General features: G+C 44.5%; 1 protein-coding gene across 3 annotated transcripts in view; it reads left to right on the forward strand.

The window, feature by feature from the left end:
• The window catches only part of TRABD2A (TraB domain containing 2A), a 78,934-nt gene extending 66,179 nt beyond the window's left edge, over window positions 1–12,755 (forward strand). For 2 of the 3 annotated variants that reach the window (XM_069001172.1, XM_069001173.1), the window contains 3 exons: window positions 1,247–1,337; window positions 8,203–8,454; window positions 12,015–12,755. In XM_069001172.1, coding sequence (XP_068857273.1) covers window positions 1,247–1,337; window positions 8,203–8,454; window positions 12,015–12,195 — 524 coding nt within the window. In that variant the 3' untranslated portion in view covers window positions 12,196–12,755. Of the gene's footprint in view, window positions 1–1,246; window positions 1,338–1,914; window positions 2,006–8,202; window positions 8,455–12,014 lie in introns of those variants that run through there. The other variant, XM_069001175.1, reaches the window with a different exon arrangement.
• Window positions 12,756–13,187: the final 432 nt, after the last annotated feature.

Below are 13,187 nucleotides of genomic sequence, written 5' to 3' on the forward strand. Positions count from 1 at the left end.
CTGATGTTCTCAGCACTGTTAGAATTCTGTTTCTAACTTATTGCTTTCCCTGGCTACTAGAATCATTCCACTGGTTCTATTGCCATATATTTATGAACAATATTATCAGAAAACAGTTTTTTCTGGAGTTACTTACCAGTTTTAGCACTGTGTACAGCTACAGAAGCAAGGGATCACTCTAATGAGTAATTTGCCCAAGACCAATTTTAATTAATGTAGGCTGTTAAAGGAAGAAATGAAAGCTGAATCTGTGCAAGACCTCTGTTCTCTCTTTGTTCTCTCTTTCTTCTGCTTCTCAGCAGCCTGGTCTCATGACATGTTAGAATGATGGTGGAAGACATTCTGTGAGCAGAGCATTGCTCCTGCAACCTTTGAGTAGTCATTTATTCATTATGGTGCCAAAATACAATCTTACCAGCCACCACATCTGTCTGAGAATGGAAGGGAGATGTAAATCACAGAATTAGGGCAGAACTATCTAAGTCCTTCTAAAACTAAGTCCTTTTATCAACACGACTGAGGTCAAGTTTCTGGCCCTGGTGGCATATAATGAAGAAATGAAAGAGGTTGATCGAAGTCATTGGCTTTCAGAGTTACTGTCTGTTCTTTGCAGTTGGATGATTCTTAATCATTTAAATATTGTTCGTGATGTTGAGCAACAGCTCTGTGTTTTTATTATGCTGGAGAATGTTAAAATGTGGCTGGATTCTGACCTTCTTTGCATCACCATCAGTTGTACACTCACTGCTGCTCTTGAACAGGGGTGTCCAAACTTAATCTCTTATTCCCTCAAGTGATCCACAATGGCCTGATAATCACAAAGTCAGTTAGGTTGAAAAAGACCTCTGAGATTATAAAGTCCAACCTTTGACCAGTCACCACCATGCCAACTAGACCATGGCACTATGTGACACATTCAGTCTTTCCTTAACACTTAAACACTTTCAGGGATGGTGACTCCACCACCTCCCTGGGCAGCCCATTATGCAACAACCTGTGGGACCAGAGTAATTGCAATCACATCTGCATTTTAGAAAGGCAGAATGTAGTAATTGAAGTGACCTTGGGAAAGTTCAGCAATCACTCATTAGAGATCCTGTGTTTCTGGTGCATGCTGGTGGGGAGTGATAAAGCTCTGCCTGCCTTGAGTGTGGCACACCTCCTGTGATGAGGAAGGACTTTGTTGTCCTTCTCCCTCTTTCCATGTGGTTGGTGAGTTCTGATGTCATTTTTCTTTTAACTGCAGGTCACTTCATGGGCAACAACACAGTGATTGATGTTTTGAGGAGAGAAGGGTACGAGGTAGAGCACACACCAGCTGGACATGCCATCAACAAGTAATGCATGCTTTTACCTAGCTAAGCAGCCATTGGAAGAATGGGTTTGTAAACAATTATGAAGTAGTAATGGCAGCTGGAACTATAACTAAGAGTGAGCTAGGCTCTTTCTCTCCTTCCCAGCAGTTTACTTTTATCTTCCATAAGCTAGTTTGGAAAGGGGATTTTATTCAGTTTTGGCTTGGGGTTTTTTCGTTTTGTTTGTTTTCTGGGTTTTGTTTTTGGGGGTGGGGGTGTTCGGTTGGTTGGGTTGTTGTTGTTGGTTTTGTGGTGGGTTTTTTGTGGTTTTGGGGTTTGGGGTTGTTGGTTTTGTGGTGGTTTTTTTGTGGTTTTGGGGTTTGGTGGTTTTTTTTTGGTTGTTGTTGTTAATAAAATGTCCACCCTTGTAAGTTTTTAACTCTTAAATGAACAGCCACAGAGTATGCATGCTTGGTTCATCAGATCTGGATGCTGTCTTGTACCACACAGGCTTCCAGGTTTCTCTGTCCTCTCTTTTATGTGTTTGACTGCCCTGCCTTTTAATCATCCCCTTCTTTTATACTGCTATTTTTTATTCTTTCTGTTTACTCTCTCCCAGCCTGGAATCTGATTGCCCAGAGTCTTTGCAAGTTATCTCCATGACTGATTGTTCTCGTGTCCCCTGCTTTCGTCTGCATTTTTAAGCTAAGGTACTTGTTGTTCTGGTTCATCCTGCAGCTGTCCTTTGGGATATACCCTTCCTGCCTGTTTTCATCTCCCACTGGATGCTTTTATCCACCTCCACGGTTTCAGTAACTACAGAATGCCAGATAATCTCCTCCTCCACTCTACCGAGAATTACTTGTGCTTTGACTCACCTCTTCCTGGAATTCTTGCCACCAGCTTAGGGTCTGCAATATTTGCCTTCCCCTTCTCCAGACTCTTATCAAACATGTAGCTGTTAGATGTACTCACTCTTCACTGCTAAGAGACCACAACAGAGAAAACTGGAAATTGATCCCAGTTATGGTACCACTTCCCTTTTATTTTCTGTGCCAGGCATACTGTCCCTGTTTACATCTCTGTTTCTCCTCCTCTCTGTTTCTGATATGGGACTCTTAGGCAGGACTATCACCTTTTGATAGGATTTGTGCAGAGGGCACAGTGTAGAGTCTTGTGCCGAGGGCTCTACAGGTGTGGTGCAAATTAGTAACAGCTGTTTTTCTCATACTCTGGTTGCTTCATCTTTCTCTTTATACCACCTTTGCTGTTGTCTGAGACTGTGAGATTGAAATTCTGGCATTGCAAAAATTCATATTTTTGCAATGGTTCTAGACAGGGACATACATCATTAAAATCCAGTGTATCAGTGTTTACAGGGATGATAAAAAAAAAAAAAAAGGCAACAAACCCAAAACAGCATTCAATGATATTTTCATGTTGTTTTTTCATTCTTAGCTTAGGTGTTCCTAAAAACAGCTGCAGCAGCTTCTTAAAGCTTAAAGAAAGAAAGCTTAAAAGCTACTTGAGAATAAACAAGATCTGATACTGCTCTGTAAGGATGTAGCTGTAAGGGCAGACAACTGAAGAAAGGAGGGATAGATTTCCACTTATCAGGAGGGTTGGTATCAAGGTTACTTGGAGTAGCTGGGCACCCAGTTCCCTACCCATATTATGGGAGTTCATTGTGCAGCCCCTTGTGACTTTGAAAGCCCTCAGTTAGGCATCAGTTGCATCTTAAAGCCCTCTGTTTGGCTTCAGTTGCATCTTCAACCTCTTACTAGGACTGTTGGACAGAACATCTTTCCTGGCGTCTTGATATTAAACCTGAGCAAGAAGATGGCGCTTCACTGTTAACATTTCTGGATGACTTGGAAACAGATATAAAAATAAGACATAGGCTTCAAGAAAAATATGGGTTCAAGGGAAAAGAGTATTTAAGATGAGGGAAAGACCTATGGCAAGAGCGTGTCAGAGTCCTAGGGCTTGGAAGGAAGATTTCACTTGATTGCTGTCCTGGGCTTGTTCTAAGAGCAAATAGCAGAGCAGTCTGTCACAGTAAACGCAGTGTTGATCACATAAACATGGAACTGTATCCAGCTGTTGTCCAGTATAGTGCTGCACACAGTCCAGTCAATGCCTGTGGACTATTTGACTGTTCATAATTGAGACAGGATAAAAATGCCAAGTGGCTGAACTGAGACAGAGAATTTAAATGACTGCTCTGGTATCAGACACAGTAGGGATATTAGCTAAGAGGTCCTACAACACAAGAAGGAGGAAGTCTGCAGTCATCTCCTTGCCTTGCAACATGACATTTTGGCAGCACAGTCTGCTGCTTCCTGTGCTCTGGCTAAACAAAAAGTCCCTTGTGAGATATATTGTATATATCTGTATGTAGGAACTAAGAAGGATGTAGAATCGTATTGCTCATTTTCCTGTAGCAGGCAGGGCTGCCTGAGGTGTACTGTCCATCTGCAGAGCAAATGGGATGAATGTCCCTGGTTGGAGACAGAAAGGTTCCTTCTCCCTGGTGTCTCCAAAGCAGGGAGGGCAAAAGAGGTGCTCCAAGCAGTATTGCAAAGGACAGTTTATAAATAATACCACACGTTCAATCAAGCTCCTTCTGACTTAACTTTGGTCGTTAACTGTTGTTCCTGATTTCAGAATGCAGTTATATATTGTAAAATACTCAACACAATCACAGTCACAATTAAGGTGCTTGCTGACTCTTCCTTAGCTGCTGTGCCGGGAGAGGGAATTGGCCTGGGGGGGGAGGGGAAGAAGGACAAGCTTTTGAATCTGTGTGCCTTTTCCAGTGGTTGATCAGTCGGTCTCTGGAAGAATTGCTTGCAGGAAGTATTGCAAAGCAGGTTTTGTATATGGATGTGTCTGAGGCCACACCTATCAAGAGCAGATGTCTAGCCGTGCAGGATGCAGGTCATCCTCTACCTGTAGCAATGCTGAGCCTCCAGCATGGTATGGCCATGGGTTCAGTAGGGAAGGCTGCAGGCAGCATGGCACTCTAATCTACTGGGGAGGGGTGCTGCCCATGCCATGACTTAGTTAAGGAACAAAAACAGTGAAGAGAAATAGTGGAAAAGAGAATCATAGGCAGAAGACCTTCAAACAGATTAAATCAGGTCACTGGAGAGAGCTAATGGGGGATCTGTAAGGTGGAGTTGAAGAGTGGGCGATGTGAAGTAGCTGAGGAGGGAGAGCTGAAGGGTCATGACAGTTCAGAGGTGATAAATAAAGTGTGACAGAGTGTGACACCACAATGATTTTGAAAGAGATCGATAGCCCAAGGTCCATTCTGCAGCAGTCTCTCTCAAATAAATTTCACCATGTGATCAGTCTGATTTTCCTTGCAGTAAATAAGACAGATTATCTTTGTTTTCCATATACTTTCCCCATGTTCCAGTCCACAACTTCATTTCCCCTTCTGCAGGAACTACTCTCTGTTTGCTATCCAGTAAGTGTGCATACAGTAATGGGCTAACTTAAAAACTGTACCCATGCTGAAAAATGTTTCCCTCCAGACCTCCTTCTTTTCATGTCATTGGAAGGTGAAAAAGGAACACAGTTCTGGGAAAGTTTCATTGATTAATGGCAGGTTTCTGCTCGGTGGTCTGTGGTTTTCTGTTATCTTTCTGAATTTCAGCCCAAGCCAGTCTCCACTTTCGCTTTGTTACAAGACTGTTGCATCTCTTCTCTTTATGAAGTAGCTGTAAAGATCAGACAGATGTTCCTGATAGGTCCTGTGTATACACAGAGTGGACTGAGTTTGTGGGTTTGTCCAAGATGCTCATAGACAAGTAAAGAGAGGAAATTGTTCCAAACAATGAAAAGTGTGGGCTGGCAAAGCCATGAGTGAATAGGACACTGCAGACTGCCTGCCTTAGAATATAGATGAGATGTTGCTTGCTCTAAGAATAAAGAAACAGAGCTTCAGTGATCAAGGTGGATCTGATTGTTGTTTTCTTCAACTTATCACCTTCACAGGAAACTGAGTAGTCATAGCCCTTAGAGCTTTTTCTGGGAGCTCAACTTTGAGTTTCCAAGATTTGTCTTATGAGGCAGTTTGTACATGCACATAGTCTCAGTGATGTATCTCACTTGCTGGAGCTCCTTTGAAATTCCCAGTAATGCTGCCAGCCTAATACAGGATCTGGGCAGCTGGAAGGCTAAGGCTTGACTCCCACTCCCTCATTACTTGCTATAAACGTGTGCAAAGCTCAGCTCTGCTTATGAGAGAGATGCAATTCCTCAGTTTCCTCCCCTTCATGTGGACCTCCATATTTGTCCATAAAACCCACGAAGATCACCATTTCATGTTCCTTGGTGTGCTTTATCTGAGTGGCAGGGCAGCATTACACCCTTTTGCACATCAGCTTTAGAAACCAGTGCCACAGTGGTGTGTTGAGCTCTGGTCTCTTATGTGTCAGACATGTCCCCTGACGTGATGTTTTGTAAAGGCTGTGCATTCATTGCTTTGTAACATCTGGCCTCATCAAAGAGAAAATGAGAAGGGAGTGAACTTGGTGGTGCCAAAACTAATCTGCTTTCAGTTGATGCAGACTACATGGCCCAAAGGATTCCTTAATCATAGAATCATAGAATGTTAAGGGATTGGAAAGGACCTTAAAGATCATCTAGTCCTAATCCCCCTAGACCAGTCTAATAATAATTAATCTTGACACCTCCCAGTAGGCCAACTTGCTCAAGGCCTTATGCAGCCTGGCTTTGGGAAGTGCCAGGGTTGGGGCAGCCACAGCCTCCCTGGGCAGCCTCCTCCAGTATTTCACCACCCTCACAGTAAAGAATTTCTTCCCAATACCTAGACTAAATTCACCACTTCTTCAGTTTGTATCTGTTACTCCTGTCACTACAGTTCCTGACAAAGAGTCCCTCTTCAGCTTCCCTATAGGACCCTTCAGATACTGTGAGGCTGCTAGGAGGTCTCCACACCATTTTCTCCAGGGTGAACAGACCCAGCTTCCTCAGCCTGTCTTCGCAGGGGAGGTGCTCCAGTCCTCTTACTACTGTGGCCTCCTCTGGACTTGCTCCAACAGTTCCGTGTCCTTATGCTGAGGACCCCAGAGCTGGATGCAGTGTTCCAGGGGGGGTCTCACCAGAGCAGAGCAGAGGGGCAGAATCCTCTCCCCTGCTCTGCTGCCCACGCTGCTTTGGATGCAGCCCAGGACCCCATGGCCTTTCTGGGCTGTGAGTGCACCTGGCTGGGTCTTGCTGGGTTTTTCATCCACCACCACCCCCAAGTCCTTCTCCTCAGGGCTGCTATCAATCACTTGTCCACCCAGCCTGTAGCTGTGTCAGGTGTTGCCACAACCCAGGTGCAGGACCTTGCACTTGGCCTTGCTGACCTTCATGGGGTTTGCACAGCCCCACCTCTCCAGCCTGTCCAGGTCCCTGTGGATGACATCCCTTCCCTCCAGCGTGTTGACTGCCCCACACAGCTTGGTGTTGGTGGCAAACTTGCTGAGGGTGCCCTCAATCCCACTGTCCATGTCACTCACACAGATGTTAAACAGTGACAGTCCCAGTACTGACCCCTGAGGGAGGCCACTCATCACTGGTTTTCATGTGGACAAGGAGCTGTTGACCACAATTCTTTGTGTGTGGCCATCCAGCCAGTTCTTTATCCACCAAGCAATCCATTCATCAAATCCATGTCTATCCAATTTGGATACAAGAATATTTGTGGGACAGTGTGAAACGCTTTGCTTAAGTCCAGGCAGATGGTGGCAGTTGCTCTGCCACATCCATCGATGCTGCAGCCCCGTCAGCGAAGATCATCAGATTTAACAGGCGTTGTTTGCCCTTGGTAAAGCCATGTTGGCTGTTACCAAGCACCTCTTTGTTTTCTGTGTTCCTTTGTTTCAGCATAGTTTTCAGAAGAATCTGCTCTGTGATCTTGCCTGACATAGAGGTGAGATTTTTACTTTCTCCATTTTAAAAATGGGGGTTATATCTTCCTTTTTCCAGATGTTGGGAACTTTACCTGAGTGCCACTAGTTTTCAAAAATGATCGATAGTGGCTTAGCAAGTTATCTGCCAGCTCCCTTAGAACCCACAGATGGATCCCATCAGGCCCCATGCACTTGTGCACATTCAGGCTCCTTAGATGGTCTTGAACCTGATTGTCTCCTGCTTTGTACTTAGGGTCTTCATACTCCCATTTGCCTTTCCTAACTTGGGCAGCTTGGCTGGAACATTTGTGGTTGAACACTGAGATATAGAAGTCGTTGAGAACCTCGGCCTTCTCTGGGTCCAGTGTGCAACCAGGTTACTGCTAATGGTATATTAAGCCTTTCCCTTCAAAGATGGTAATTTTCCAGATGTGTTTCTGTAGCCATGACCACAGTCTGTGGGCTAGTTTGTTTCTTACCTTCTCCACCAGTCAGAGTTTCTGGTCCAGAGCTGGCTTTATCAGCTGGTGTGCTTTAGTTGTTTTGGATGCCGCTTCCCCTTGTCCCCCAAGTTACTTTACTCTGGGCAGGAAGTGCTGAAAGGAATAATCTGGTCTGTGTTCAGACTAGAGGAGTGTTGTTTGACTCTGACTTAGAAGTGATTCCGTTTTTGTCTCTTCCTAGATATGCAAGCTTATTACCAAGAGTTATTCCACCCTTATCTAGACTGCATTCTTTCCTCTGATGCAGACTGCCTCTTTTCCAAAGACTTTTTTTGTTAAAGAGCACTATTTTGATCACAAAACCAATATTGACTTAAGGAAGAGGGAGCAGGAATACAAGGCAGAGAAATGAGTATCCAGCCAATATGTCAGGGATAAACACCTATTTTAAATTTATGTGTCTTGATAGTGTCTGAATCAGGATTTTGCCTCAAAGCCCTTTCAAATGTTGTCTGTGTTCCCTCTTTCTTCCAGCCGAAGACCTCCTAAAACCTTGCTAGCCTTTTCATCATCACACAGTCCCTATGTTGTATCCCATGAGCTCCCACTGCACCCCCAGAAGGAGGAGGAAGAGGAGGAGGAAGAGTTCCTGCCTCACCTGCTCTTCCCTGACAGCATTGATGTGCTCATGAAAGTAGACAGAAAGTACAAAAAGAAGAAGAAAAAGCAGCAGAAGAAGCAAAGACTGCGACAATTCAACGACCTCTGGGTTCGCCTTGAAGAGAGGTAACTAATGGCTGAAGAGGGGGAGGATGGCTTATCATGCAAACTGGACTTTAACTTAGACTGTTTAATCCAGACCTTCAAGCTTCTGCAGGGGTAGATATATCCTGTGGACAGGATCTGACCTTCTCCACTACTGTGATTCTTTCTAAAACATTTGCACAAGGCTTCTTGTGCTTTTAGTGGCAGAAAAGCTTCCTTTCTTTTTTTTTTTTTCTTTGCATAGTTAGATTTGTGGAAAATTAGGTATAAAACAAGTGGCAGCCTTGTCTAGATCATTCTGCATTTGGGCTTGAGGGATTGTGAACATATGGCAGTGCTCTCTGTCATGGAAGGATGGGTCCAGTGGTATATGGTACAGATCAAAGCCTTGGACCATTATGCAAGAGCTGCTGCATATGAGGAAACTATCATTCCTGGCATATGTTCTCTTTGCACTTGGGCAATATTTTGTGCAGTATTTTCAGTGTCTGTGTTCTTCAATCTGAAAAAGCATGATAGCCTAATGGATGACAGAGCTTATATAAAAAAATCAGTGTGTTGTGGGGCAGAGGTTCACACATACCCCTTAGTTTTCATCCAGAAAAGCTTGCTTACCTACAAGAGCTACAGCAGCCTGCAAAAACACACAAAAAAACCCCAAACTCACAAAAAAAGCCAATTTCTCTCTCACTACCTATACTTGGGCCTGTGGCTGAATGTATACCTTAATGTTTCCCTCCTGTCAGATAATACACGTGCCCAAATCTACTTTCTTTTGTACTTTGTGTGTCTGATTGTGTCTCTGCCGTACTCAGGTTGAAGGCATTAAATTTTTGTGATACCATAAACAACCAGACAGGTTGGGGGTGATGGAGAAAAGTCTGACAGCTCTTAAAATGAAGTCTGTACATTGTTTGGGTTTTTTCCCTTCTGAAGAATACTTCTTCCTGCTCCCTAAGTTACTGAGTATAGCAGGGTTCTCCTATGCCTTTCCTATTAAGTCCCTGGATCCTAATTGTACCACTGCTGTGAGTGATACGTGGCTCAAGCTGGCAGCAGGTGAGTGCAGCAGCTGTTGTTCTGTTTGAGGCAGTCAGCCATTGTCAGATTTTTTAGACCAGAATCCCTTCTCTGCCCCTTCCTTCAACCTTAGTATAACTATTTGGGAGACAGAGGGAGACAAATGATTGTGTAACCTGTCCACTGACAGACTTATACACAGTCCAAGATTAACCAATATAACAAATCCTATATTGATCACACTTGATTTTATCTCTTAGTGTACCATTTACTTTCTATTAATGTAGTTGATACTAACTAATTGTGAACGGATTTTTGGAGTTTCAGTTGATAGTCTCTTTAGTTGAAATGCTAAGGAATGTCTGTCTTAATCTCCCACGCTGCCTCCACAGTGCCATGTTCAGTGTTTCACATCAGTTGTTCCCACAAAGCTCGAGGAAGTCAGTGAGCAGGGACTCTAAGATACCCATGCACTTGCAGTATCAAGCCTTCAGAAGAAGAGGGAAGATGGGAGGATGTGCTACTGTCAGTAAACTGAAGGCACACTAGGGCTGCGTACAAGATTTCAAGTACTGCCAGGCAGTAGTGAGGCAAAAGTAAAGTGAATCATGGCAGCCTAGGAAACTACTGCATAAATATGGGAGCAGTAAATGCTGCTTTCCTTTTCTTCTTTTTATATTTCTTTTCTTCCCCTACTATTTAAGTCATCCTTTGTGCTAGAAACTTACCCTGGTGCTAGGTGACAAATGCTTTGTAGGGTTCACTCCTTAGTAGCAGAGAAGAGCTTAAGCGTCTGGAGATGGAGATGTTGTTGCATTGTCAGTGCTGGGAAAGACAAACGATGCCTGGGAGATTGCTGCGCCCTTCCTGCCGAGGGAAGGCAGCTGTCCCTCGGGCACGAGTTCCACCCATGAGCTGGGCTTCTGTAAAGCCCAGGTTGTCTGCCCGTCCTCTGCTACCGCAGGCCTGCCCATGTCGCTGCTGGGCTGGGCTGACAGCCCCACCTCGCGGCGTGTCTCTTTCCAAGGAAATCCAGCGCCGCTGGGTGCAAGCTCGCTTGTGCAGGGCACGTCTGACTGGGAGTCTCAGCCCTCCCTCTACGCATTCCTCAGGGTGCACAGACACAGATAAAGCTGTCAGGTTTCTTAGAGATGGGCCATTCACAGCTTTCAGGTTTACAGATGGGCTCCATGACCTTAAAGGTCTTTTCCAACCTATATAATTCTATGATTCCTCCTGTGAGCCTGAAAATGTGAAAGGTGCAGCTCAAGTGATTTAATAGTGTGATAGTGGGCTTATCAGAATGGCCTTGGTTCATGCCCCTATATGCATCAGCTGGCAGCTATATTTCCTTGATGTGCTGCCAGCTGGCTTCTCTCAGGCTATTGTTCAGATCTTCTGGGGAGCCCTTTGGGTAAGGAAAAGTAAAGTGTTCTTAAAAAGGATACTAATTGCCTTCCATTTCCCAAAGCATTTTTGCTTAGTGGGATGAAATAAGACAAGAATGGTACACAGCAGCTGGGGATTGGGTGCCGAAGAAATGACTTGGTTTTTGTATTTGCCAAGTGGACTTGCTTTTAGTTTTGTCCAAATTTGTGTTCAGGTTTTACACAGCGCCATGCGGTCCTAGGGAGTATGTCAGTCTTACAGCTGTGGTGTCAAGCGTTGCTTTCAGTCCGTTGCTGAAGAAAACAACCACCTGTGTTGTACCTGAGCCTTGTGACTCTTGGCCTGCTGTGGTGCGTGATCTCCCCCAGTTCAGGTCAGTTGGCGTTAGCAGCCTGGAGCATACAAATTTCTGTCCCCCATCATGTATTGCCATAATGGGAGCTCAGCTCATGTATGTGCTAGTTCAGTTCTTGTTCATTGCCATGTCAGAGTACTCCCTGCCGCTGGGAGATACTCTGGAATGTGGCGATCTAGGCTGCGATTCGGGAAGCCATTCTTCCTCTGCTTAAAGTACGTCATGTAAGCTCTTTGTAATTGCTGACCTGTGGAAGAGATCATACAGTATAGAAACAAGGTGGGTCCACACTAAGATGCATGAAGCATGGCTGAGAAAGATGTACTCAGAAAACAGGTCCCTCACCCCAGCTGTGCTCAGCAAGTGCCACTGCAGTGACACTCCTTTGCAACAACACTTGTTTTATTCTTATATATTTTCTACTTAGCTGACAGGGGCTAGGAATATGGTCATCTTACCCACCTGACTGACTGTGGGAGCAATGGGCAGGCTGGGTACACTTGAGACAGAGCAGGTATTTTGGTACTCTTCAGTCTCTTTGCTGTTCTCCCTCAAATCTGCTTCACAGTTTGGCTGCGTAGCACCCTCATCCTTGTGGGCTGGCGTAGGAGCTGGCCACACCTGTGAGGAAGGGACAAGACAGCACTCTGCCATTTAGGAGACACAGACTTTTGGTCAGTGTGTAACTTGTACAAGAGACCATTTGAATGGACCTAGAAAACTGACAGTGGGTCACAGAGGCTGCCCGCCTCCTGCTCTGTGTCTGTTGGGCAGTTGTGGGCTAGGTCAGGACTGATACTCTTCTCTTGCCTTGCAGTGCTACCGACCCTCCTCCCCGGATCCGCATCATTAATGGCTACATCACAGTTGAGCCCCAGCCCCGCGGCCACGGACGGTCCAGTCACACTCGTACAGACACCAGCAGTGCTCACCAGCTTTCCCATCCTCTCTTCCTTCCACTACTGACTTTGATTTTGCATAAGATAATGTGGCGTTGAAACACAGGAGGACCTAAGCTGCCGGACTCTTGCCTTAAAAATCAAAAAAAGAAACTTACGCAAAAAGAGAAATAGAAGACTATGAGTGGGACACCTTCTTTGGGGTCCTTTGGGTTCTTTGGGGTGTTCTTAAACTACCTCCTTTTCCTGAGTCTGGATCATTAACACTATTAACTGGTTTGACCTGCCCAATACAGGAGAAGATATTTTAATGAAAGTGTTATTTATCCTTCTCTTGCAGAAGAATGATTTCATGTTATCCCATAATGCTTTGGGGAGATTATAATGCCGCTATAACATAGCTGTTGTTTAACTGCTTAAGCCCAACTAAAGTACATATTTTTCACCTTCAGTGCCTTGTAAGAAGATTTACACACCACTGACTTGTTCATTAGAACAGAATATTTTGATCATATGAGCACAGCTGGGAAAGAGAGGTTGGTATTTTATGTCTCTACTGGTAATGCTTTTAATTCATGCTTGTTAGGGCTCTGGATTACATATAAAGGTTCATGACAGCACCTACAATAGAATAAAACAGTGTAAACTTGTGAAGAGAATGTTTCTGCTGTCTGTTTGGTGCTATTTAAGATGGGTACCCCTGAGCCTCCCAATGGCCAGACAAGTCTCGTAAGCGCAAATTAATGTGCATTTAAGAAAAAAACAATTCCAGGGGAACTTCACAAGTCATACTGTTGGAGTCTTCCAAAATAAGTTCTCCAGAGGTGATTTTCACAATTAGATTTAATTCTAGGAAATCGTTTCAAATTTTCTACTGAGTTCATTGCTCAGACTTTCCAAATTGTTTTATGTCTTTTGCTGTCTGTGTGCAGTAGATGTGTTGTTGACTGTTGAATGTAAAAAACTTGGAAGTGGTGATGAATTTTCTGTATTTGTACAGGACATCCTCTTGTGATCACACTTACTCAATTTGTGAGCAGTATTTCCCCCCCACCTCTTAGTGGTGTTTCATTGCCTGGAAAGGTCTCATA

This window comes from Aphelocoma coerulescens (assembly GCF_041296385.1).
Source record: "Aphelocoma coerulescens isolate FSJ_1873_10779 chromosome Z unlocalized genomic scaffold, UR_Acoe_1.0 ChrZ, whole genome shotgun sequence".
Classification (NCBI taxonomy): domain Eukaryota; kingdom Metazoa; phylum Chordata; class Aves; order Passeriformes; family Corvidae; genus Aphelocoma; species Aphelocoma coerulescens.